Source organism: Conger conger, chromosome 16, assembly GCF_963514075.1.
Source record: "Conger conger chromosome 16, fConCon1.1, whole genome shotgun sequence".
Taxonomy (NCBI): Eukaryota; Metazoa; Chordata; class Actinopteri; order Anguilliformes; family Congridae; genus Conger; species Conger conger.
The window spans coordinates 27533137-27561042 of NC_083775.1; the positions used below are offsets into that span (position 1 = coordinate 27533137).

A 27906-nucleotide genomic window follows, 5' to 3' on the forward strand; every position below is an offset into this window, starting at 1 on the left:
GATCCAAAGCACCCCCTCTAATCTGTGAAACATGGTGGCGGGGGTGTTATTGTGTGGGCATGTTTGTCTGCCACAGGTACTGGCTCATTTGTCTTCATTGATGACTGAATTATATGGAAGAATCTTATCTGCTCAAGTTCAAGCAAAGTGAATTGTGCATATATTAACTATTAAATTAAACAGTATTTCTAAAAGCGTTATTCGTTTTCTGTAAGGGTGGTCAGCCTGCAACGTTGACCCTTGTCAGTCTCAGATTCCTGCAGTGCGCACTGACAGTCACAAGCCTTGAATATCACAGGAATCTGGAATTACTCTATCATATACTGCACTGTGTTTTGATGCCAGGAAATGCTATATGTTTTTGAAATAACAATAGTAATGATCACAATACAATACCCCCCGCCCCTTCCGATATCCCTCTTGTCTAACCCTAACCCTTAATAAAAAAATGTTAACATTTTAAATTGCACTTACGATGACTATTGTCTTTTTGTTTTGTGTTTTCATGCATGTTTTGCTATTAATGGATTTGATGTTTTTAACTTATGGAAGAACCTATGCACCTGTAAATCACTTTGGATTAAAAGCGTCTGCTATACAACAGAAATGTAAATGTAAAAAATGTTGGTGAATGTTATTTCATTTTGAAGTACATTTAAGAGGCAACCGTGGCAACCAATCATTAATCAAACAAGTTAACCTCCAGAGAAGGAGGGATTTCAATATAGGTTTGTGCTATGAGCAAAAAATATATATATATTATCGGGGGAAGAGGGATTTTTTCTCAATATTTGATGCAGTCCACCTTTTTATTATAGTGGGGAAAGGAAATGAGTCCAGCAAAGCCTCATAAATAACATGTATGTTCACATATTGTGTTTGTATTAATTTGAGAAGGAGATGGAAGTGGGAGAGCTCTGGCAGATGTGTTATTAATGGCACTCATTTATAACTGATGTTCCCAGGGCAGTGGGCATGTGTGGAAGAAATAGGGGAAACAGTCTTGGGTCTCTGCTCATTGTAATTGAAAGCAATTACACATCAGTAAAAGCACAAATTTCCCCTGGAAGCAAGAGCCTCATCAGAAAAGAAAACTCCCTTGATATTCTCGCTCTTTCACTACTGGGCAGTTGCCTGGTTCTGGTAACAATGCAGTCTTCACACCCAGTCTCTAGGGGGCACCTTTGTTTGGTGGACATGATTTAGTGTAGGCTGCCTCAGACCACGCGAAAAACATCATGTTTTCACGTGTGTATAGGTAATGTTCACCTAATTCTATAGTTCCGCGTGAAGTAGTTTGCATCTCCATTTTAATTGGACCGTATAGATTAATTTTGCCTGGCTAAATCCCTACCGCAATTCTAGTTGTAAGAATGTAACAGGTTAGAAAAAATAATATACGTTTCATTTCTCAAGTGCTATCCGTAATTAATTCCAGTAATAACACCAGCACCAATTAAAAGTGCTTCACATTTCTTACTGAAAGTTCAGGGTCAAAGTTATTGACATTAAGCAGTAGGCTAACGCCACCAGTTTATTACTGCTTTGATCTTCACGAACCAAGACTGACGAGCCAGTCTTGCATGCACTAACAAAGTACGAATATTCGCTTATTTCGATGGAAGATATGCCTACCTTTCCGTGCAATATAGTGCACTACAAGTCCACATAACTGCGTGGCCATGTAAACAGAACAAGCAGAATGGTGAATAACCAGTTCTGTTAAGGAGTACTTGGCCACGGTGTGATATTTCATCATTACTTCAGATTCAATACCCGTCTACATTTCCGGAGAGGCACATTGAGGTCCAGGCGAGAATGATCCGGTAATAACACCCTACATAGTAATTTGGAGAAGTAATTTGTTTCTCTCTTTGTTGGAGCGTCAAAACGAAGCAATGAGTCATTGCTTCCGGAAATGGTCCGAGCAGCATCTCAAGCAAAATGGGCCTTTCTGGTGTAGCCTATCTGATTTGCCAGAGTATCTGATTTTTTTTTTCACCGGCAAAAAAACACCGCTCCATATTGTACTAATGTTGAATTTTATTATCACCTACCTCATATCGGAATAACAATTAGCCCGGTTTGTTGCTTTAACTGTCAGATCATTTAAATGACCAGCGGTATCCAAAACACCAAACACAAATGACAGGATATCCTGCCTACACTAGGCCACCACGTGTTGATATACTTACCAAAGTGGTAAAATCCAGGTTCTATATAGCTTACATTACCATCGCGGTATCAGAAACTGTAAATTATTACTGTAGCTACATTCCTTAATTTGCCTTTCTGCATGTAAACAATTAGACGAAGCTGATAGGCTACCTATACCGGGGGGGGGGGGGCACATTGCCTTGTATATATTTTCATCAGAGTAGTTAAGGATTTAGAATAACCAGCCCAAATGTTCTAGCCTATAACAAAATCTTGTTGGGTTGTGGTAGGCTACATTACATCCCTTTCATTGCCAAAACTGAAACATCAGTTAAATTAACAACTGGAGAGAAAAAGACCTCAAGAGACCCATGTATTTGCCATTAATTAACGGGGTCCATACAAAGCAAAGAAAAGCACACTGCAGCCATGGTTTTAACACGTTGAAATATGTCATTAATAACAAACATTAACAACAACCAATACAAAAAAAGGATTACAAACAATTGAACCATATATCAAATTGCATTTGTCCGAATAACCATATGACCGTTTTCACTTTTCAATAACTGGTTTGTAAGTGAGAAATCAAGCCCATTACATTTTGGAAAACTAAACGTAAATGAACAGTATATGTACTATGGCTGAAGTTTCGGTAGGTGGCAGTATATCTCACATAAACACACAAATTCTCAGCCTCGTTTATGGTCTTTGCGCGGTGCTTTTTTTTGCACGTGGTCTACTTGTATATCCTATTAGTTGCGTCATACTGACAACACCATACAATCATGATTTAGATTCATTATAATGCATAATTAATTGGATATTGTTCAATTAATGAACAATATCCAATTAATTATGTATATTGGGTCTTGGGGCTGTTCATTAAACAGACCTAAGTAAGCACTATGTGAGGACAACAGAATACCACAGCTACTGAATCTAAAAACCAAAACTACAAATATCTTAAAATTGTAAAGACTATACGAAATAGTTTCGTGCAGTTCCCTGTATTATGTACGCCGATCATTAAAAATAAAATGGCATGCGCTTTTTTTCTCGATAGAGCCTATTTCTATTGTTCCAACCCAGCTTAACGTGCTTATTCACAATCACTTACTAGACTATCAGTCATCCGTCAGTATGACAAAAATACTACCATACTTTTCCATAAAGCTGTCCAAACAGAATTCCCAAAAGAATAGTATAGCATATTTTCCATATGTTAACGGACTTCGTCCTCCACATACTTCCCATAATTGTGAGAAGACAAGTCAATATGTTCCAACCCCACTCCACCCCCTTTAGCGCGCGCGTGCACGCTACACACACACACACACACACACACACACGCGCGCGCGCGCTCCATACACCTCATCCCCTCCCCAAATCATTCGCAAGTCATCGGTAGCTTGAAACGGTATTTCTCGTGGAGTATTCCAGAGACCCATGCTCTCTCTTTATCGACATGTTACGAAAAGCACAAACTAACATGCAACTGAAAGGTGAACTTACAGTGAGAGGCAGAGGGGAGATGAGACGGGACACCGCCGATGCTTAAGGATGCATCGTTTTTCACATTTATTTACAAGACCAATTAACTGGAATTAAGAACTTCACAAGACGGAAAGTATCAGCAGCAAAATAAAATCCTCGTATTTTGATTCATCAAGTTAACGCAAACAGCTTTCATGTATGCGCTTAACTACCAGGTTGTTCTTTTTACGCGTTGAAAACTATTTTCCGCTGATGAAAACAGATGCAACCAATGGATACCACCGGTAGCTAAGTGAATTATCTCCTCGTGGTAGGAACAGGTTGGCTCTCGAACGGAACGTCGCCAGCCTCCGTCGTCGCTGAAGTTATGTCTGCGTTACGGAGAAAATTTGGAGAGGACTACCAGGTTGTGAACACCAACAGGGGCAGCACTTACACTGCGCCCGTAAAGAAGAAGCGCCAGAGGTTTGTGGAGAAGAACGGCCGTTGCAATGTTCAGCACGGGAACCTTGGCGGAGAGACCAGCAGATACATCTCGGACCTCTTTACCACCTTGGTGGATCTGAAGTGGCGATGGAACCTTCTTATTTTTATTCTGACGTACACAATCGCCTGGCTGGTTATGGCATCCATGTGGTGGATCATCGCCTATATCAGGGGAGACCTAAACCATGGCCACGACCAGTCTTACACCCCATGTGTTGCCAACGTCTACAACTTTCCTTCAGCGTTCCTATTCTTCATTGAGACCGAGGCTACCATCGGCTATGGTTACCGATATATCACGGAAAAGTGCCCCGAAGGCATCATTCTGTTTCTGTTCCAGTCGCTTCTGGGGTCCATCGTAGACGCCTTCCTCATTGGCTGTATGTTTATCAAGATGTCCCAGCCAAAGAAGCGCGCGGAGACGCTGATGTTCAGCCAAGATGCCGTTATCTCGCAGCGAGACGGAAAACTCTGCCTGATGTTCAGAGTGGGCAACCTGAGAAACAGCCACATGGTGTCCGCACAGATCAGATGCAAACTCATAAAGGTAAGTTGAAATTGTGCCTGTAGCTTGTATAACCTACAACCCTACGCTTTTTGTAATCATCCATACAATTCATGAAGGGGGAATTTCGGATTGTATGATTAAGGTGAACAACGAATGAAATAACGCAATAATAATAATAATCGTTTTTACATTTACTCCCTAATGCAATACATGTAAATATTCAACAGCATTTGTTAAAGTGTCTTCTCGTGGAAAAATTAAATTCATTTTAAGTCATTTTCATATGGATACTTTTTTAGTAGCCTACATATATACTTTATTAGTACATATGAAGGCAAAAATGATCAAGTTAATATTCTTATATACTTCTTTAAAAGAGCAAAGATGCTGAAGATTAATGTACTCAACACTGCACGTGGCCCCTCATTATTAAGAATAAGTACCATGCAGCGAAGTTTTAAAATTATCCTAATTTATTATGGTAGTGGAAAAACTGGCAGCGTAAGTGATTGGTGTGAACGGCACTGATGCCTGAGAAATGGGAGGACAGTTCAAGCTGGATTGATGGTGACTCAAGATGAACTGTATGTAAGGCACACATATTTTCCTCAATTTGACGGTGAGAAATATCCTAGGCACTGGTAGGAGAATGAACGTGCGCAAGGTTTATGACGTGTCCGAGCTGCGAGATTTATAAGTATCCTAGTGGCCGCAGTTTGTCAAACGCTTTAACTCTGGTGACCGTGGGATGATAGTGTGTGAATAAAATGACTTTTCCACTTGGTCCAAAAGATAACAGGTCCCTTTCTGAGATTAGCTCCTTATTAATTATACGGGCTAAACAGTGTATCGCTATAATCCTGAAAACAGGGGATTACATTTTATGTGACAGGTTTTGTTGAGCCAGATAAGAGAATAAGAAGGTTGTAAACTGGGTGTTTCACAGTTGTGCTGGATTTGGTTCAACACAAACACGTTTCAGACATTAACACTTCAAAACCTGCTATTTTAACTGTGAATAGTTTGCTTTTATATTGATATTAAGGAAATCACAAAGATTCTGATCAAGTTGAATAGTCCAGGGACCAAGATACAGACCCAACGAGATAGCTATCATGGAAACGATTTGAAACAGCTACATTCTAGCCTTAGGGTATGAATCCAATAAATGCTATTCATATTTGAAAGATATGACTCTTTAGGCTGCTGTTACTTCATCTCTTTTTCTTCCTGATAACCATAGTATTTTATTTCTGTGTTGAACTTTAGAAAGTGTTGAACGGTACACTTTTCTGCAGGCTGTAAGGTTAACTTTATACAATTAACCATACAGCGTTCAGAAATGTGCTGTACTAGACCAAAAAGCACATTGAGGCATAGTTTGGTTCACAGAACCGTTTTTCCCTGTCTCGGCTCTCATGCAAATCTGTTAAAACAGCAATGACTAGCACAAGGCTGAAACCTGAAGCTTTGGTGAGAGCTACCGCGAAAAACGAGTCAGAAGCCCCAATCTGACTTGTCGCTTTTGTTTGTTTTTCTGTCGCCCCAGTGCGTCCGCATTATTACGGAGCGCTGAACAGGCTACGAGTCAAATTAATGACACGTGAATTCCTGAGGGGCTGGGATGAGAGGCGTCAGACACTGCGCTAAACGAATGTCCCTTAACCACTGAGCTAACCCTCACCACAACTATTGCTTTACGTCAGTGAAAGACCCCTTTTCGAAGCCTCGGTATGGCCTTGCTGTAGATCACTGAAGTGTTTCTGAGCCAGGCATAACAAAAGCTACTTGCTATATATATTTCCTTTTTGATCACTACACTACCAATAAGTGCAAACTGTATACACTGGTATTCCTAGTATTGCTTGATTAAATGGACTGCTATTCACAGTTTTTATGAACAAAATCTAATTGACTGGCGTTTCAGAAGGACTGAGGTTTAACCACGCTGAAGCCACGAGGTCTTTTTAAAGGGAAAGATTCATCTAAAATAATCGCTATTATAGGAACAGGAGCTCATTAATTCAGTAACATACGAATGGCTGGAAAGGTAAAGTACTCACCTCATGCTCAGTTCACTATATAACCCTTTCTCTCTCTCACTGAAAATAAAACCCAAACCATATCATATATATTTTAAAATTGATTTTATACTTAAACAATAGTTCTTTAAACAAACTACACAAAATGTGCAAATTCTATCTTATAAGTATCACAGACAAAGCATATGCGCATATGCATTGTACTGATGCTGTACTGCAGTACTGCAGAGGGTTCAAGGGTGGAGCTGTTGTGCCTTCTCTGTGATCCAGTCATTGGAATTATCTAATGTTACAACACTGAAGTTTTACATTTGATGCAGAAATATACAGTGGCTATTTTGAAGATTATCTGAAGAGTTCTCAACACTCAAAAAATGTGAGGTGCACTCTGTTTTAATGAGGAAGCCATTTTCTCAACACAGACAGAAAACAATGTGTAGCCAGAAGATATGAGATGTTCCAATTATTAATATGACCAGCTTGGTGATACATAGTATATTTTTATACAAGTAAAACTGAGATAAACAATATATACAGCAGTAAGTGACCAATTGGGGGGTGGGGGTTACATAATTGGAACAGTACCATTTGCTGGATTTCAGTTCAAACATTGATCCATCAATGGCATCACTGTCTGCGCCATGTGTCTGTGTGTTCCTGCTGAAATGGAAAAAGTTTTGTAACTGTGCCAGCTTTGAACAGAGCAATTTAGTGACCACTTACCATTTTGACTGAAGGGAGACCAACATTGCTGTATGTGAATTGCACGGGCAGGGTGGGCTGTGTCAGATCGGGTTTGCGGCCTGCTAACATGCAGTTGAGTTGACACAGCATGACAGGGCTTTCTACCCAACCCGCCAAAGGATTGAGGCACCACCAGCATGGCGTTTACAACTGTTAGACGAACATAAGAAAGAGCAGCAGTCGTGGGCGTAATTCCTGGCTTATTTAACTGAATTACTGTATCTGCTGCATGTTCATATCCGTTTTGCCACGCCTCACTCAGCAGCCATTTTGTTTGTGCCAGAGCCTTCTGGGAGAAAGCCCTATCAAAGCTATCATTTCCTCCACACTTGTAGGAGTCAGATGGCGCTGTGGCTGGACAAACGGACATGTGAGTGACAGACCCACCCATTTATTGGCCTCCTTTGGGAAGCTTGCATCACCGGTTTTCACTTAAATCTGTGAATGCGTCCAATTCGTGAGAAAAACAAAAGGCAACCTTTACGACAAGCACAGTAGACAGTAAAATGTTAAGAGTTGAATTGATTCTGAAAGAGTAAAGTTAATCTGATTCCTCGTGGTCTCATGCAGAGTTAAATTAACATTTTATTGGGTGATAATGGCATAAAACATCTTCATCGTTGTAGTGCTGTAAAATGTAATAAACAACCCGTGGTACACTTTACTGTACAGTAAAGATTTACTTTTTCGACAATGAGTGAGCTTGGGAAAATGGAGAGTAAAGGCCAGTTTATAGTCCAAATCACAGTGCGTTCCTGAATGTTCTATTGTCGCCCGATGCAGACTGTGGTTGTTGCCCTTGGCAAAAAACATAAACGTACTCCAGTCGCCCAGAGTATATACCAAACGTCCATTGCATGTCGTCGGTCGTGGACTACACTCTGCCACTGGACTATAAACTAGCCTTTACAGCTCAGTTTTGTTTGCATGCACCACTGGCCTATGCTGTATGCTTGCAGGATTCAGGTTGAAGTGCAGGAGAGCAGACAGCGGAAGGAATCGATTCCTTTCACTGAGTAGTAAAGCCGTCTTTTCCACACCATTAAGCAGTGTTACCCTGACTAACTTCAAACTTTCATCTTTCATGAAAGCTGTACCAAGTTCCTGGGTGTCACTATCCAGATATTATCCACACAAAATCTCATGAAGACAGAGAGAGTCATTCGCCGGTTCTGCTCGAAGGAGAAAACGGTCTCCCCTGCAAAGAGGAGGAGCCAGAGGTAGGGGTGGTAGTTTACTGGTAGTGGGGTGATTGATTTCTAATGCCGTTCAGGTAGACTGGGAAATGCAATTATACAGAGAGGCTGCAGCAGGCCTGGGGATGGCCTTGCAGGCATTGATCAGATCAGATGCTTCACAGCTGCTGCTGGAGATTGTGGAAGCGCTAATGTTTTAACCCTTGCGTGTCCTGACTGCAGCCAAGCTGCGTACAAAGCTCAGGGTCAGCTCTGACAAAACCTGGGTCAAATACGTATATTTTGGATTCAAATGCAGTTCTATGCTTAACTGAGGTTATCTGGAGTATTGGAACCTATGCCATACTCGAAAAGTACAAACACCACCTTCTGGTTCTGTTGTTTGTTGCACCAGGCAAAATCAATGAAGGACAGAAACATATTTGAATCCAAAACAATAAGACACCCTGGTGTCATGCATGGTTGGTGGGTTCGCAGTTCTCACAAAATTGTACTACTTTTTGGACTACTTTTTTGGGCTATTTTTTTAGCAAGGGCACGACCACAAGAAAGCAAGCTCTCTTGACAGTAAACCAGTCAGCACAGTTAAGAGGAGCAGTTGTATGTGATAGGTTATACTTGCATCCATGGCGATCTCAACACTCCCCCTCGTGTTCCATCATCAGTTTTGGGCTATCTCGCTCCAGGCTTGTATAGGTATTCGATGACCTTTGATTGACTGGTGTGCACAGTCACCGCTGTTTAACATGGCCACATGACTGGCGGCAGCTCACCCCGAGGGCACCGAACCAGGGGACCAGGGATTGTCATTCCCTCAGAAGCTTGCATGCTCCTGTGGTTACTGGAGGTATTACAGCTTATTAAGCCTCTGGTGCCAAAAAGCAAATTTCCCCATTGAAGTCCATTCGAAACTATGAATTTACCCCAGTGAAAAAATATACTATTTCAATAGTACTTTTAATTTCTAAAATGTCTTCACACTGAACTAATTACTCTCCAGGGGCAGCTTTTTTCTGATCTGTACAGAAGAAGATAAAAAAAATTCCTATTCATCCCTTCCCGCTTAGGAAGCCAGTGTCCATGCTCTGGTGCCAAAAAGCCCCATAGCCAAAATGGCAGCCTCCATGATTTGGCTTCATGTGCCATTGAGCAGCTCCCATAGGAATCCATGGAACTGCTAAGTGGAAGCTGTCTCCAGTTCTTATACTTCTCGACACACGAAACCCAGGACAGAGCCTGGAGCTGGAAAACTAAAAGAAGCAAATATTACTCACTCTGTAAAAAAGCACACAGGGAGCACAATGTTTCATAACCACTGAAATCACAGCCAAATTCAGTTGCTCTTATGTCTCTTTCACCTGAAATTGGGAAGAAAATGCACAATAACTGCACCTCTTAGCAATTTTCCTCTGTCCCTTCTTTCACTTACAGCTACTTACTGCTAAATTGCTTTGTTGAGGTCGCTGTGCAGTACGTGAAAGGAAGAAAACTAAAAAGGTCCATTTTCGGTTAACAAAATTGACTTGAGATTTTCGGTCATAAACTGCATTGTGACCGAGGGGTGAGGTCATTGGGCTTTGAGAATTCAGCCTGCGTGTTCTGCTTTGCCGCTGATGTAATTAGACTTTTAATTAATTACTTCTTACAAAACCAAACCTAATAAACATGTCATTTATTATGTTAACATGATTAACGAGGGCTTTTAGAACAACAGCATGGGATATGCATCATTTGCAGAGTCGCTTGCTTTTGCTTTCCTAGATATTGTTATAAGCACCACTTGACTAAAAACGGTGGGTTTTTGAGGCTTGTGCAGTGGCTTAAATTGAAGAACCATGTTAAAGAACGGGGTTATGCTCTCACCTAACTTGAGTCATGCGTACTTCCCTTTGCAGAGAGCTGAGCAATTGTGTGAGAGCAATTTCCTGAAGGGCACTTTGTAGAGACATAAAATAACTTAATAAATACAGAATGGCTTGGTAATTTTCCAAAATTATTTTTGGATGTTTGTAACGCTCCACAAAAGTAGCAGCTACGGACGGAGAGGTGGAAGAAGAGATGGACTGAAATATTGGAAGGAAGAAATAATTATAATAATCAAGCTCGACCTTCAAATATTTGTCTTATTCTCCTCTAATATGGATTGCTCTAACCATATTCTATTGTATGCGGTATTGCATGAGTACACCCACACATGCACATCGAGCTACAGGTTTCCTCTACACAAGTCTGTGTATCTTAAGGGAATAGGAGAGTTGTCATGTTTATCTCTTTCCCTCTTTCCCTTTTGACATCAAGTCCTTCAATTCTGACAGGCACTGTGCAACATCTGAAAGCTTCCCACCCAGTGCCAGGGGACTCTTTTCACCATCGATTGTATGACTGCCAGGTTACTCCAGTATCACTGAAAATATTTCATATTCGTTCGTCCTCTTGCCATCAGTCAAAAACGGCCTCAAGGCAGCAAGAGCAGGTGTATCGATCAAGATGTGGCCCCTGTATGAAAAGTTAATCGCAGCTATTTATCTAATGCTTTTATCCAAAGGGACTTACAGTTGATTAGACTAAGCAGGGGCCAAGCAGGGCCTTGGCTCAAGCGCCCAACAGCTGTGGCTACACTGGGGCTGGAACCACCAACCTTCCGGGTCCCAGTCAAGCAACTTAGCCATGAGGCTATCGGCTGCCCCAAGGCCTTTATTTCAGGGCTGGCAGGGCTTGCCAACACTGTGTCCAAGCAGAGAAGGTTATGTTGGCCACTGAGCACCATAGTCAGAAAACAGTCAGCTGTTCCCCTCATTTCCATGTTTGGCAGCAGGGTGGAAATCTCTAAAAAAAACAGTTCAGGCAGGCCAGCGGTAGTCTGTTAGCGGGGCAGCTACACCTCCCACACACACGAGGGAGGTGGCCGCGGCCAAAGATCACGCTGAGAACCTCCTGCTAATGAAGGCCTGGGTGCTAATTATGGCTATTCAGCGGTGCTGTTAGCATGGAATAGGTCACAATCTGGCACTGCACGTTGATTTGGTTAACAGACCACCTGGGGTGGCGGCACGGATGGTGCAGTGGGTAGCACTGCTGCCTCACAGCAAGGAGGTCCTGGGTTCGAATCCCCGTCGGCCGGGGCCTCTCTGTGCGGAGTTTGCATGTTCTCCCCGTGTCTGCGTGGGTTTCCTCCGGGTACTCCGGTTTCCTCCCACAGTCCAAAGACATGCACGTTAGGCTGATTGGAGAGTCTAAATTGCCCATAGGTATGAGTGTGTGAGTGAATGGTGTGTGTGCCCTGAGATAGACTGGCGACCTGTCCAGGGTGTATTCCTGCCTTTCGCCCAATGTATGCTGGGATAGGCTCCAGCTCCCCTGCGACCCTGTTCAGGATAAGCGGGTTCAGATAATGGATGGATGGATGGATGGACCACCTGGGGTCATCTGATGGAAAACGTGCACGCACAGTCACACATACACACACACAAACACACATACATGTCACACACAGATATATGCACACTTACACCAGTGGAGGCTGCTGAGCTTAAAATCGAGGAGGGAGAAATCATCCCCTTAAACTGATTTTCTTGGCTGGTTTTCAATCATTTTCCTTGATTAACAAGTTTGCCAATGATTTGAATAACCTGTTGGCAGGTAACTACACAGCTTCTTTCTTCACACCATGTTTGGAAGATTAAATAAAAAATTAAATTTAGAAATAGATGTTTAATTCACCAAGTGCACAAAAAGTGTACTCTGTTAACTACCATATTGCAATAAAGGCTATATTTACCAAATTTGTGTATTGTAGATCTTTATGATGAATATCATCTGCTGTGGAAAAAGGGCAGCTACATGTATCCACAATTTTTAAAAAAAACGTTGATTGAAATGGGCACAATTTTGAGTACAGTTGAGAGAAATAATCCGTTTTAGGGAATGTTTTCTGCCTATTTTCAAAATTTTACACACACTACACTCACCCACAGACATGCACACACATACACTGATATGAGCACTTTATTTGGTATTTATTAGACTTATTTTTTAGACTCATTGGTCTTCTGCTACTGTAGCCTATCCACTTAAGATGTTTGACGCATTGTGTGTTCAGAGATGCTCTTCTGCATACCAGTGTTGTAATGCGATGTTATTTTGATGTTATTACTGTCACCTTCCTGTCAGATTTGACCAGTCTGGCCCTTCTCCTCTGACCTCTCTCATTAACAAGGCATTCACACAGTTACTGCTGCTCACTGGATGTTTTTTGTTTTTCACACCATTCTCTGCAAACTCTAGAGACTGTCACTTAATCACTTAAATCACATTTCTTCCCCATTCTGACATTTGGTCTGAAAAACCATTATGTATGCTTTTATGCCTTTCATTGCTGCCATATGATTGGCTGATTAAATATTTTCATTAACAAAGCTGGTGTACAGGTCTACCAAACAAAGTGCTCAGTGAGTGTACACTCACTTGCATGTCACTCACACACAGATGCACACACACTTACAGACAGATACAGATATACACACATCACTCACATGCAGACAGTTATGCGCACACACGCACACCCACAAATACATGTACACAGAAACGTACGCTGTATTAAACCTTTGTGTGTCATATAAATATTTTACCATGCACACAGGCAGGTTATATATTTCTGAGATTATTTGCGTAGTAAATAGATCTTTCGGGATTTTCAATTTGACCTTTGTCTTCTAATTTCCACGAGGGAGGGCTGGGATATGTAGCAATAACATCAGCTACAACATGTTTGGAATTAGAAAGTACTTGTGACATTGCGATTGTGTGCATGAAAATGCATTGGTGCAGATGTATGGACTTGCGTGTATGCATGTGTACACATACAACAGGCTTTGCGTGTCAACATTAGTGACATCCTCATTTCTGCCTTTCATCTTAAATCGAACAGACAGGGGTCAAAACGTGACCTGCGGTAGCCCAGAGCTGCCGTGATAACCCCTATGTTCGCCCAGAAATCAACAAACTCAGCTATGGAAATGAGAAAGGCTTTGTGTGCGTGCTATCGTCGTGCTAACGTGCTAACATACATAGACGTGCTAACACCCCTTCCTGTATATACAATACGCTTCAGAGATGTTAAATATGTTAATGTGACAGCGAACTTGCCGAAGGGGAGGTGCGTGCGGTTTGACAGAGGCGTGTTGGCGCGTAATCGGCCGAAGCTCTGTGGAGAGACCGGCGGACGGGAGGCGCGGCGGAGTCCGTCAGCGGCCGTACCTCAGCGCTTGGCAGCGGAGCCGGAGAGCGGAGGCAGAGGCTGGCTGCCGTCTCGTGGCGCGGCTCATCGGGAGGCCTGGGGAGGGATGCGCGCTGATCCCTGGAAAAGGGAACAATAAAAAGGAAGAATGCCGAGCACAGTAATCCCGTATCCGGCTTGCTTCCCGAAGAGCCGGGGGTGTGGGGTGGGGATTGGGGGGGGACTACTGAGTGGATTGTGCTGGTTCCAGGAAGCCTTCCCATTCTGATGAGCTAAGTGGAGGATCCACGTTTGCTTAAAATGTTTGTGAAGGGGACACTCGGAGCGTAATCTTAGCTCCAGTCAATCCCCAGATGAATCGGTTGCAATCGTTTCACAGCTAAATGATGTCAACCCATAGCCTTGGATTATCTTCTGAACAATGCAGTGCTAGCGTTGAAGCGGCCAATTAAAGTGGACCTGAAGAGATGACGCAAAATAAAGTAGGAGGGGCCACAGTCCATTGGGGGTGGAGTCCATCTGCCTGCTCTCAAACGGCTCCAGTGATTGGTTTAAGGCCTGTCTTTAAGTATCTCCCCCCAAGTTTCCCTGTAACTGTAGCCTCCAGACATTTAACATCTCGCCTTGTTTTAACCAAAAATCAGACCCTTCACATCTGGTCTGCTTCAGTGTCCATGTGAAATTAATCTGAACGGTGTTTAGCTGGTGGGGGAATGAGCAGGTTAAGCTTCAGGTTTGTTGAGCAAATTACAGTCGACAGGGCTGGTATTTCTTGAGATCTTGGCTAATTGCAATGGTTATACAACCCAGCCTCCCCTTGTCATGTCATAATGTCTCTGCGTGTGTGTGTGAGATTGCAGGATTTTGTCTCCTGAACCATTTGCTATTTTTGCTGTGCCTCAGCTGCAGTAAAATTAATACAGCAGATTGATCTGATTGTAGGATTACACCACAGGGCGGTGATGGGGTTTGTAGTTCATTTTCTCTCCCGTTGCTGACGAAATCCTTCCCTGGCATGAGGCTGACAGCATGAATGTTCCCTTTAAAGATCTAAAGGTTACATGTATCTGTATTGTATCTCTCTTGCTCTCTCTCTCTATTCAAGCTTGTTTTATTGTGTTTTATTGACATGACAACAACATAAAGGACAATAACGATGGTAATGAATAATAGTCAATATTCCTACAGAATTTTCTCCCACTTATCTCTGACTCCCTGCATGTTGTGCACAATGACTACAGAATGAGCACAGCTTCCTTACAACAAATCCAAGATTGCAATACAGACCCCTCACCACCTGCGGTTTCCGCTAAGCCTGAAGCACGACGGACCTCGATAAACCTAAAAACATCCACAGGCCTCAAACGGCAGTACCCAGCTAATTCGGGGGCTTTATCCAGCCTTATTTTTAAAAAGGTTTTCTGTTTCCGTGGCACCCAACTGTCAGCAGGTAATTGGCATTCTTGTAATTGGCTCAGTTTTGATTGGCTCAGTTTTCTGCCCTCTGCCTTGTGTGCCGTCTGAACTACCCCATGTCTGCGGAGGCCCCCCTCAAGCTCGGCCCCCGTCGATGGTGGCTTTGTGACCCCCTGTATGGCTCTGTCCAAACAAGGCTTCTCCCGCCAGCATGAACACAGAGAGGCAGATCTGAACTGAGAGGGCAGGGCTATGCTGTGTGTTGAGCTCTAGAATTCACACAGTGCTCTGTCGTGATAAGATTTTTCAGCAAATAGTTTTCGAATAGTTTCTAGGCCAACAACAGAACAAGTATGTTCTCATTTCCGTTAACTGGTGTAAGTGGGGGACTCACCTCCGTGCTCTCTCTAAAAGGCAGATTAGTCAAGAGCCTGAAAACATCAGAGCAGTTGGTTTATTTCATGAAGGCCTTTTCCCCCTCTTAAGACCACTCTTTTGAGCGATGGACGACAGGGGGTGCTGTTCTGCACATGAGCTAATGGATTAGAGCCTGCAGGTGTGCAGGACTTGTAGTACTAGTGGGGACTTAAAACTCAGTGCTGGGTTTGACAGTAAGGTCTGTGTATTTGTTTGTGAATGTGTGTGCTTGTGTGTGAGATTGTATGGGTGTCTATGTGAGTTTGTATTCTACCCCTTTCCTTTTTCTTAGTTTTTGAAAGCTGCCATCTATACAAAGTAAAGTATTACAGAGACTCGCAAAGAGTGAGTGACAGAGGAAGCCCATCTTCACCTCAAGCACAATGACCACTGCTGGCTGCTGATTATCCAGCGAATCATGTGGGCTGATGTTCAGCATCATACACCTCACCAATCGTTGCTCTATCATGGTGTTATTCATCTGGAGCTCACTGAGAGTCTTTTTTCAACCTTCTGTCTACACACAGTGCTTCCGGCGAACCTCGAGGGTAGTGTGCCTGAGCGAGGCCAGTCCAGCACATGCCAGGTTTAGCCAGTGCAACGCACCTATGCTTTGTTCCCTGTTCGGTGTCCCGTATAATCCCCTGCTTGTATCACTTCACAGACATCCCACACAGAACCTTCTGGGGCAGGAGCACCATCTGGGGTAGTGCCGGGGGTTTGGTGGGAGAGGAAGGGGCTTGCAGTGAACCAATAGCAGCATGCCTGAAGTGACATTCGGACCGGGTCTGAACTGGTCATCTCTCACAAGCTAAATTAATGTATTGTTCCACATTGGGAGCGTGCACCAGCTCTCCTGTTTTATTATGGCTGGTTGAAGGCGTGTGAGTGAACGTTTCTTTCTGTCAGCCAGCCAGTGACTGAACACGAGCGCTGTTGAGAGCCAACAGATGTTCTCATAAAACAGACTGTGTATTTCAATTTGCAGCAGAGGGGCTGTGTGTATGTCATTCTGAAACAGAAACAGTGTGTGTATTTCAGTTTGATGTTGTCTGTGTGTGTTTGTGTTTTAGTCTGACTTAGTCTGTGGATGTTTCAGTCTGGTGTGGTCTCTGTGTGTTTTAGTCTGACATGGTCTGAGTGAGTATTTCAGTCTGATGTTGTCTGTGTGTGTGTGTATATTTCAGTCTGATTTCATCTGTGTGTGTTTCAGTCTGATGTTGTCTCTGTGTTTCAGTCTGACATGGTGTGTATGTATATTTCAGTCTGATGTTTTCTGTATGTATATTTCAGTCTGATGTTGTCTGTGTGTGTTTCAGCCTGACATGGTGTGTGTTTTTGTCTGATGTTGTCTGTGTGTTTTAGTCTGACATGGTGTGTGTGTGTTTTAGTCTGATGTTGTCTGTGTATATTTCAGTCTGACATGGTGTGTGTGTGTGTGTGTGTGTGTATATTTCAGCCTGATGTCGTCTGTGTGTGTTTGGGTTTCAGTCTCGACAGACTCCGGAGGGGGAGTTCCTGCCACTGGACCAGTGTGAGCTGGATGTGGGGTTTGGGACGGGGGCGGACCAGCTCTTCCTGGTTTCCCCCCTCACCATCTGCCACGAGATCAATCCCAAGAGCCCTTTCTTCGACCTGTCACAGCGCTCGCTCATGAGCGAGCAGTTCGAGGTGGTGGTAATCCTGGAGGGCATTGTGGAGACCACAGGTGAGGCCCGAAACACCTCCCATGCACCCTTTCATCTAATTTACTCTAATTCTCTCTTCTTTCATACCACATAGACTGATGAGATGACAAAATCCAATCATCTAACCATCTAAGACCCCCATATAACAGATGTTAACATGACTATGTCTCTTCTCAACAGTCAGATGAACTGCACTGCAAAAACCAAAATAAGTATTTTGGTCTTGTTGGTCTTGTTTTATCTTATATCTTTTACTTTGTTGCTAAGACAAAATATTGCCGATATTTTGACTCGTTTCAAGATTTGCCAATGGGGTAAGAAAATAATATTTTCTTCATGAGAGAGAAAATTAAGATCTTAAATCTTATTACAAGACTAAAATGCTTGTTAAGATTTTGTAGTGTGGGAAATCTAATTCTAATTTATTTTATTGTGCCGTTATTGACAATTGACAGAAGTTTGTTTTATAATTAGTCTGAACATTATGAAAGACCTTGTTTGTGAATAACCTTTGGTGATGGCTTATTCTATTACATTTCCCAGAAAATTAAAAGAGGATTAAGATGGGAGAAGCATGTAGTGAAGTCTGTAGTGCAGGCAAAAGTCAACCCATGTATGAGTACCACAGTGCAGCTGGGGGTTTGATATCTCACAACGGGACTTTGTTTACTGTGATCCCCTCAATATCTGCAACCCTGGCTGTGTTCGGAATGGCTCCCTATACACTATATAATCCACTATATAGGGGATCGGCCATTTTGTAGGGCATTTGAATGTTCGGTATCAAATTTGACACCCTAATAGTTCGACACGCAATATTCCCCACAATGCACCGCAAAATGGAGGGTACAAAACGATGTACACTAGTTGATCACCGGAGAGATTTTTGTCAATATTGCGATGGTTGAGCCTGCTGAGCTCGTCTACGAATGTAAGGCTGGCAGTACATGCTCACGCAAACAACAATAGGTTTTTGCTTAATTGTTTATTAGTTATTAATCAAGGATACATTATTTGTACATGCACACAAATAGCCAGAAAGCCCTAGTTTGAAACAAAATAAAGAAAGAAACATTACTGTTTGTTGCTTGATACCAAGCCGCTGACAGCTGATGCAAGTGTTGCACGTTGTGAAGTAACCTGCTCAGAATCCATAGTGTCCAAAATCATTTTTCACAAACTGAATCACTATCCAGCGCTCTGTGGAGAGATCCCTATGTAGTGTACAGGGAGGGAGGGAGTGAGTGAATGAGCCATTTCAAACGCAGCCCGTCTCGTTTCCTGCCATCTGAGTAAAGTGAAAAAATACATAAGAGTCTGTCTGCTCTTCTTTATAGATTATATCTTTATATCTTTAAATCTTTATAGAAAGATTTGGGAAAGATGATGTCCAGCCCCAGTACTGTGGACAGAACGTGCGACTGTTGCCCTAGGCTTGTGGGAGATTAGGCCTGGGGTTTCTGTGAACCGTGTTCAATTATTTGTGGAATACGATACGCAACAAATTTTGATTCTGAACCTGCCTAATCCTCCACACTGGTTCCAATAATAATAATGAATTATTTAGCCGATGCTTTTTCCAAAACAACTTACAGTTGATTAGACAAAGCAGGTGACAGTCCCTCCCAGAGCAATGTGGGGTTAAGGGCCTTGCTCAAGCACTCAACAGCTGTGTGGATATTATCATGGCTACACCGAACCACCAACCTTCCAGGTCCCAGTCATGTACTTTAGCCAGCAGGCTACAGGCTGCCCTGCGGTGCCCCACAGTGTTGCATGCAGGCAGCTTGGTAGCACAATAGGATTAGGCAGGAGGCAGGCAGTTAGTGTAAAACCCAACGCTAACCCAATGACGGAATTTAGCGAGGGCTGAAGGTATCAGCGTGCTCGTCCTTCTGGTGTTGCTGAAAGAATACTAATAGGGTTAAAAATTAGTGGCCCCTATGCAGACAGTCTAGATCAGCCAATAAACAAACCACGATACAAAGGCTGTAGTACCACTCTGCCTTCTGCTCTTTACTGGTCCGGGCTGACCCAGAATCTCCACAATAGGGCCAATAGATTCACCTTCGTTTATCTGACTCCATTTTAGAATAATAATTTAGATGAGTTGTCCACATTTAGTGGATGTCGTATTTATAATTTTGACTTGATCGCTATAGGAATCCTGTACTGATATTTACTCTCCGAACAGTCCTCTGCTGGTACCACCGCATGTCACATCGTGCGTAATGTGCACGTCTCACGAACTGACTAGCTATCTGTAGTCATTACAGAGGTCGCAGGAATAGCTACTCTCGGGTATATCTGTTTACAGCCTAGGGACCCAAGCAGACCAACATAGCTACGGCTGTGCTTGACATGAATGAACTACCATGCGGAGGCGAGGGATTTACCAACATAGGTCTACGGGTGCTATACGCCGTGATACAGTAAGTGGAAATAATCATCCTCCCTAGACCAGTTCGAGGGGGTAAACCAAGCATTCCCTGTATAACTTTGAGTGTCAGTAAGGAAAACCAAACAGATCAAGTTTTAACAGTTTATTTTACCAGGCAGGTTACATACACGTAATTGCATACTAGTTTCAAATAAAAAACATTACAATGGAAACCAAATTACGGAGTCTTAAAAGTCATACCTGGTAATAAAAGCTACATACGGGAGTCTGGCTACAGACACCCTGTACGTAGAAATTACGTGCACGGAGTGCACGGGAGGCTGATTGCATTCTCCCAGATTGCTTAGTTCACTGTCCTGAAATCCAAAATCTGGCCTTTGATGTTAACCCTAAAAATGGGTCACCCATCTGTAATTTGGAGCCACGCCTCCCCAGGAAGCGCAGGGGGGTTGAGGCACATGGCTTTCACTGGGGCAGAGCTCCACACAGCTTCCCCTGGTTGGTTATGATGTACAGGGTTTGCTGTTGCAGGAATAAAACCATTGCACCAGACGCACTGAAACAATCAGAATAATACCAAACATGAATATTATCTAAACTGACTTTGTCATGAAACACCCAATGCTGTACACATCATTTAGTGACTGAGTAAAAGAGGGAGAGAGCAATAAAGGGGGGTTCAGGAGAAGGTCAGGGCCTAACAGGCCGTGCCCTCTGAAACCTTCCCCTGCCGTAAAGGATGTTGCCCCGTCGTAACGAGTTTTACGCCTGGAGGCCTGAGTCTTCCCCCACAGGCTCCTGCCCGTATGGGTGCGGAGATAGTGGGGGTTAATGATGCATGCTCCTAAATTACTTTACAGCCACATATTCCACAATACCAGAGGAAGCCAGCAAGCTGACCAGCCCTGAGTGATAATGCCAGATTTCCAGCCTTACATTAGTGTAGCACGGATAGCGTCTTCGCGGCCTCAAAACACTGGTGAGACTGACTCCCCCCACCCCAAACGTGCTCGCCCCCAATTGCGATAGGCCTCCAGCACGTGAATGTGTTTAAAGCTGGAAAGATTTAAGGCTCCCTTTCGATGACGGTTGAAGGGACAACCACGGTGTGCTGACAGGGGTTATGTTTCACTTCGTTTTCGGCTGGGACTAAACGGCGAGCTTGTGCGCACGAGCAAATAAGCTCTGGATTGTGGAGTCTTAAGCGCTTATCGATCGGTGCGGCCCGCACCACAGAAAGGTCAAAGGAAATCATTGAGCAGGAGAGCCGAAATGAAAGGGGTGATAGATATCATCATCCAGCCAGAGCCGACAAAGTTTTCCGGTTCGTGTAAGGCCACCACTCTTAAGCCAATACACGGGCCATTTTCTGCGCCGCGCACAAGTACAGAACAGAGAAACAGAGCCAATTAAGCACAGATATTTGCAGTTTCAGTGATATGTTGCCTTTTGAAAATAGGTTGCATTACTATTCATCGTAACTCCGATAAACTAAATGCGTATCAGCGATTTAATGCAACCATGGCTGATGCATATAATGTTTCAGGAAATTGAAAAATCTGACACTTTTGCAAGTTCTATTTATTTTCTCATGAATAAATTTGACCAGGCTCGGATGTCGCTGCAGTTTCATCTACAGCGTAATTCTCCCCAGTTTTTACAGTTTCAGATGCGGTGGATAGTCATGCACTATCCTGTCGTGCACCCGCTAGGTTTAAGGGGAGACAGGGAGACATTTCACCTTCCAATATTGTCACATTAATTCATTCGTAGACTAGCTAGTATGCTTGTGAGACTAGACGGGCCAGCAGGTTACCGATGTTGAAGTGAAAGCTATGCCTTTGTGGACGGTGCTGAGACATGTTCAGCCATGATGTTCATGTGTTGGACAGGGATGTCTCCTGCAGCCAGTGCTAATTTCCCCTGGGTCCTATGAGGTGAAGCGTATGTGGCCATAATGTTAATGTGTTAAATACACCCCAATGGAGTGCATTTTAACTCTAAACATGTTACTGTCTTGCATCACGTTGGGAGGTCAGCCTTCCTGCCACCTCCATGCATTCCTTATGGCCTTCAAAGTCGATCCTTTCAGGCCGATGGAACTGGCCTACAAGTGCAAGTGCACGTTCCAACAGAACAGAAAAAATAGCACACCTTTTAAAGGCTGTGGTATTTTCCCTTAACTTTGACAAAATGTTTTATTTTTGTTCTCCACAAAGACAGTTTGGCGAGTTCAGCGTCACTGAAATTAGCTTGCAAAACTGAAGCAAAAGTGTGAATCTTTCCTTTACTTAAGTCAAACTAAAGGACAAATGGGCAAAATGTGTTCACAGTTAGAGGTGTGGGTGTCTGAACCCTGAATAGACAGAGAGAGGTGTGAGAGTTCTCACAATAGCCCCAGGGTTGAACCTATGGCTTACCAGAAACAATACATGTCGGCTCATCTGCTGGACTTTCAGAAGTGCTGAAAGCAGTTAGCCACATGCTTCATCAGCTGGGTAGTTATTACGCTATGATGTCATTTTGCTGATTTAAGGGCAAGTGCTGAAGGTTTCTTCAAATAGGCACAGAGCTTTGAGAGGCCTGTTCAGGTGAGAGAGCAGGACAGTCATTACATCATTAAAGACCAGGATGAACACTGACTGAAAATCCTGGAACGTGTTGTCGCTACTCAAATCACCACTTACCTGCAATCCCATAACCTCTTCGAACAATTTCAATCCGGTTTCCGCTCCAAACACAGCACAGAGACGGCCCTCGTCAGAGTCACCAACGACCTCCTGCTCTCCTGCGACATCGGTTCACTCAACATCCTCATCCTCCTCGACCTTAGTGCTGCATTTGACACCATCAACCACCCCATCCTCCTTTCACGCCTCAAATCCACCCTTGGTATCACTGGCACTGCCCTTTCCTGGTTCACCTCCTACCTTTCCGACAGACATCAATTCATCTCCATAAACAACTGTAAATCCGTCACAACCCCCGTCAACCAAGGTGTCCCCCAGGGCTCGGTGCTTGGCCCCCTTCTGTTCATCCTTTACATTCTCCCCCTTGGACAGATCCTTCGCCGCCATGGCCTCAATTTCCACTGTTACGCAGACGACACACAGCTCTACCTCCCCTCCAAAACCATCACTGCTACCACTCTCTCCACCCTCACCACCTGCCTGTCTGATATTAAAACCTGGATGCAAACAAACTTTCTAAAACTCAACTGCAATAAATTCGAGATCCTTATCATTGGTCCAGATGCCCTCACCCGCTCCACTCGCAATTTCTCCCTCAACATCGACGGCTCTATTGTCACCCCCTCCACCAAAGTTCGTAACCTTGGTGTCATCTTTGATCCCACCCTCTCCTTCCAGTCCCATGTCAACCAAATCACTAAAACAGCCTTCTTCCACCTCCGCAACATTGCCTCCGCCTCCATCCCTCCCTATCCCAAACTGCTGCAGAGACACTCATCCATGCCTTTATCTCATCCAGACTCGACTACTGCAATAGCCTCCTCTACGGTACCACCTCCAAAATCCTTAAAAAACTGCAATATGTGCAAAACTCTGCTGCCCGCCTCCTCACCAGAACCCACTCCAGAGACCACATCACCCCAGTCCTCCATGACCTTCACTGGCTCCCAGTCAAACACAGAATTGACTTTAAAATTCTCACTACCACTTACAAGGCCCTCAATAACCAGGCTCCCCAATACCTCTCCGACCTCCTTCAACCTCATGTCCCCACCCGCTCCCTCAGATCTGCTGATGCCAACCTCCTTGATTTCCCCCACAGGAAAACCAAACGCACCTGGGGTGACAGGTCCTTTTTCAGTCGCTGCCCCCACTCTCTGGAACGCACTGCCACCCCACATTAAGACAGCCCCCACCCTTTCCGTGTTCAAAACGTCCCTCAAAACCCACCTATTCAGACTTGCTTTCCCCACATTTTAAATCTCCCTCTAGCCTTAGCTGTTGTTTTAATCCAGCCCTTTTTAGCCTTTTAACTTTTGGTTTTCTCTCATAATAAAGTTGTTTGTTTTGTTTTGCTCCCTTTACATTTAGTTTTTGTTCTTAATCTTTCCTCTTTTTAGCCTTTTTATTTATATTTTTTCTTAATAAAGCTGTTATTTTTATTTCTTTTGTAAAGCGTCTTTGGGTACCATGAAAAGCGCTATATAAATTTGATGTATTATTATTATTTATTATTATTAATAAGAACCCGTCAAGGCATGTTATTGGCCCTCACTATTTTGGCCCTCGCTGAGCATGTCAGTTTAAATCATGACTCTACTGCTCTCTCACCTAAGTAGACCTCTCAACCCTCTTCTTTGGGCCTATTTGAAGCATAGGAAAAAAGAGCAGCTTTGAGTGGCCAATTTTGCTGAGAGTCCCAGAACATCATTAAAGACCAGGAGGAACACTGACAATAAGGACCCTTCAAGAGATGTTTTTGGCAGGGCACGTCGGTTTAAATCCACAAAGAATCACAACTCTCTTAGACCGGTGGAGTTATGGCGGAATACAACGCGTGCAGGTTGCTGTGAAAGGGTCCCATTTTCTTTATGTCCTATGAAATGGTAAAATCTACTCCCATAGTTCTGTTATTGTGATATTCCTTGCTGAATATGGAGTTGAATGGTGACAGAGCCGTGTGGGCTCATGATGTGTGGAGAATAAGAATGGCATTCTGCAAAGGCTCTGCGCAGTGACTGAACAATGGTGAGGTAACTCTGAAACAATTACAATCTTCAAGGACAGAAATCAGGCTGACAGCTCATTCTTCAAATTATTTCAGCTTGTGCAAAAGAAAACAATGGAAACTGCACCTTGGGAAAAGTAGTGCAGTTGAACTATTGACACCGAATGCTTCAGTCAAGACTAACTTCAATCAAAATGACACGCACAAAGACAGGTGCACATGCACTAGGGCAGGGAAAGTATAAAAATGTCATGCCATGATTATTCTGGCCAAAATGATTGATTTACGGTATTATCTCGATATAGTTAAAATACTGTTTGCTGAAAATCATAGTACCAAAACATAGGCTACTACAATCATTTCACAACATACCAGGAAAATCTATAAGTCTCAGTATGGCATAGCCTCCCAGTCCGTTCTGAAACTTCCCATTTTTGAACCAAGCCAACGTTAAATACACTTAGGAAACATCTTAGCATAGCCTACATCTATATCAGCTACCAATACAGAAATATACCGTTGGGTCAAGAAAGTCGTCTAAGAAGTTGTTTAACAAGGAGGTAACCTACAGTTTCAAATCAGATCAAGTGGATCTCAGAATTCTGAATTCCATAGAAGTATTAGGAGGCTTCAGCTGTTAGCAGAATTACAACAGCAGATGCCTCCAGATTTGTTTTACAGAATTTAGCATTCTGAGCGTACTGTATGAACTGGTGAGTAAGCTACCGGTCCACTTCAGGCACTGGACAGAAATGATAAACTGTGGTCGTGGCAGAGACTGACAGACGCTCTTTGGTCATGGATGATAAAATAGACTAGGTGACTTATGCAGGAGGCGTGCACATGAGTGAGAAATGCACAGCTCCAGGAACTGAAAAAAGAGCATGCAACACCCAGGGAATGAGTCTGTCTCTCTCCCACCCTCACTTTCTCTCTTTCTCTCTCCCTCCCTCCCTCTGTCTCTCTCCCTCCCTCTCTGTCGCTCTCCTTCCCTCCCTCTCTCTCTGTCTCTCTCACTCTCTCCCTCCCTCCTCCCCTTCTCTGTCTCTCTCCCTCCCTCTCTTTCTCTCTCTCCCTCCCTCCTCCCCCTCTGTCTCTGTGTCTCTCCCTCCCTCTCTTTCTCTCTCTCCCTCCCTCTATCTGCCTCTCTCTCTCCCTCCCTCCTCCCCCTCTGTCTTTCTGTCTCTCTCCCTCCCTCTTTCTCTCCCTCCCTCCCTCCCTCTCTCTGCCTCTCTCTCTCTCCCTCCTCCCCTCTCTGTCTCTCTCCCTCCCTCTCTTTCTCTCACTCCCTCCCTCCCTCACTCTCTACCGCTCTCTCTCTTTCTCTCTCCCTCCCTCCTCCCCCTCTCTGTCCCTCTCTCTCCCTCCCTCCCTCTCTGTCTCTCTTGCTCCCTCTCTCTCCCTCCCTCCCTCCTCCCCCTCTCTCAGGAATGACGTGCCAGGCTCGGACGTCCTACACGGAGGACGAGGTCCTGTGGGGCCACCGCTTCCTGCCCGTCATGTCCCTGGAGGAGGGCTTCTTCCGGGTGGACTACTCCCAGTTCCACAGCACCTTCGAGGTGCCCACCCCGCCGCTGAGCGTGAAGGAGCAGGAGGAGAAGGTCTCGCCGGCCTCGCCCGCCGGCACCCCCACACTGTGCTGCGGGCGCGAGCGCCTCTTCTCGGCGGACTGCGCGGACGACGACCGCCCGGGGCGGGCGCTCCCCAGCAAGCTGCAGCGCATGAGCTCGTCGGGGAAGGAGGAGCTCCAGCGCAAGGCCCTGAAGATCAGCTCGCAGCCCACCGAGCGGGCCTCCAGCACGGGGGACCTGCCTCTGCGGCTGCAGCGCATCGGCTCCGTGCCCGGCCAGGGCGAGCAGGACGGCCGGGCCGAGCGGCAGCCCCTGAAGGTGGGCTCCGAGCCCATGATTCAGTCCACCGGGGAGCTCCAGCACCTGGGCCTCTGCTCCATCCTCGCCCACAGCCCCGCGCCCATCCCCGCGCCCCCCGCCGGGGGCCGGCTGGAGGGAAGCCTGCCGGCCAAACTGCGCAGGATGAACGCGGACCGCTGACGGCGCCGGGGCGGCAGGAACCGAACGGACTTTTTACAGACAGAGGAAAATAAAAGGAGAAGGAAGACCTGAATGGAAATGTAATGGCGGTTAAGAGCGGAGGACGAGGAATGTGTTGAACTGGGACTACTGTGATCTGTGTTGTTTTCTTCACCTTTAACCGCACTTCACCCAGCGCTGCACTGGGAAACTACATTTCCCACAATGCTGCCCCTGTGATGACACCACCCACCATCCCCCACCTCCGCACTGTGTGCATGCATTCAGCGCAATCCACTCTCATCAAATTCTCATCTCATTAAATAATTGGACTATATTTTAACATAATAAACAGCACATTGATAAATTCACACAGCTTTATTTCTGACTTGTTTCTGGGTAAATCACTTTCTGTCCTTTGCTTTTACTGAGGATGCAGCATTTGTAAGAACACGCACACCCATTTCCTCTGACGCGCAAGGTCCTCTGGGTGTGTGTCGCTCTAAACTGATTGGACACGGTAGTGTGCACTTCAACTGGAGCCCCGCCTACTTCCTGTGTCCCATACTTTCCCCCCTCACAACATTAGTAGAGTTAATAGCCATCATCAGTGACTTTCTGACACTGGCTACAACTTTCCCGTACGGCGTTTGCTTGCACGCAAAACAGTGAGTTTGCTTGCCATTTTAGTTATTTTGTTTTGTTTGGAGCTCCTGCTTCTGTTGTTCCCGTTCTGTTGAGCCCACAGCACAAATACCACAGCGAGCAATGCCGACAGTATGCAGGGGTTTCCGGGCAACAGCCCGAAAAAAAACATCTATCGATTTTTTTCCTGGCATGAATCACGAATAACATGAGACAGAGGCTGGGCTACCAAGCATTACCAAGAAAGAACAAAAACAGCTTTCTGACTATGGCATTCCACATAGGATAAACATACCTGCTTCTGCTGTGCTACACCGGACTAAACATGCTGTGTGGGGTTGCCAGAGGCCTGGAAATATAACACTCAGCTGGGGTCTGCTTGCTGTGGAAAATGCTGTGGTACAACTGACCCACAGCTGAAGCTCAAGGGTCAGAGGAAACGTTGCTATATTCATCCCTTCCTGAGGTCTTCATCCGTCGCCTTCCATTCGTCCAAAGAGCGCTCCGAGACGTTCAAGACACTCCGGCGCATCTCTCAAATGACAATCAAAGCTTGTTCTCTTTTTGCTGCGCATACATTATTTCAAACTGTATCTCAGCTGAATAATACACGTTCAGACATTATAAATATACATTTGTTTGTGGTGGTGGGTGTTGAATATGAACTCAAAGTAAAAAAATATTTTACCTAATGATTTGCTCACATCAGGAAAATAAATAAAAACAAAGGCAATTTTGAAAAAGG

The 27906-nt window shown here is 44.4% G+C and overlaps 1 protein-coding gene across 1 annotated transcript; it reads left to right on the forward strand.

Annotated features, from left to right (window-relative positions):
- Nucleotides 1–3573: 3573 nt before the first annotated feature.
- On the forward strand, nt 3574–27906 carry LOC133114433 (G protein-activated inward rectifier potassium channel 1-like). The gene is made up of 3 exons (XM_061223815.1): nt 3574–4687; nt 17191–17407; nt 25915–27906. Exons 1-3 carry the CDS (start codon nt 4022–4024, stop codon nt 26535–26537), a joined length of 1506 nt encoding a protein of 501 aa, XP_061079799.1. The 5' UTR covers nt 3574–4021; the 3' UTR covers nt 26538–27906.

Coding starts and splice junctions, on each gene's coding strand:
- LOC133114433 (XM_061223815.1), top strand. CDS start 4,022: ATGTCTGCGTTACGGAGAAAATTTGGAGAGGACTACCAGGTTGTGAAC. Junction 4,688..17,190: donor TCAGATGCAAACTCATAAAG/GTAAGTTGAAAT, acceptor TTTGGGTTTCAG/TCTCGACAGACTCCGGAGGG. Junction 17,408..25,914: donor GGGCATTGTGGAGACCACAG/GTGAGGCCCGAA, acceptor CCCCTCTCTCAG/GAATGACGTGCCAGGCTCGG.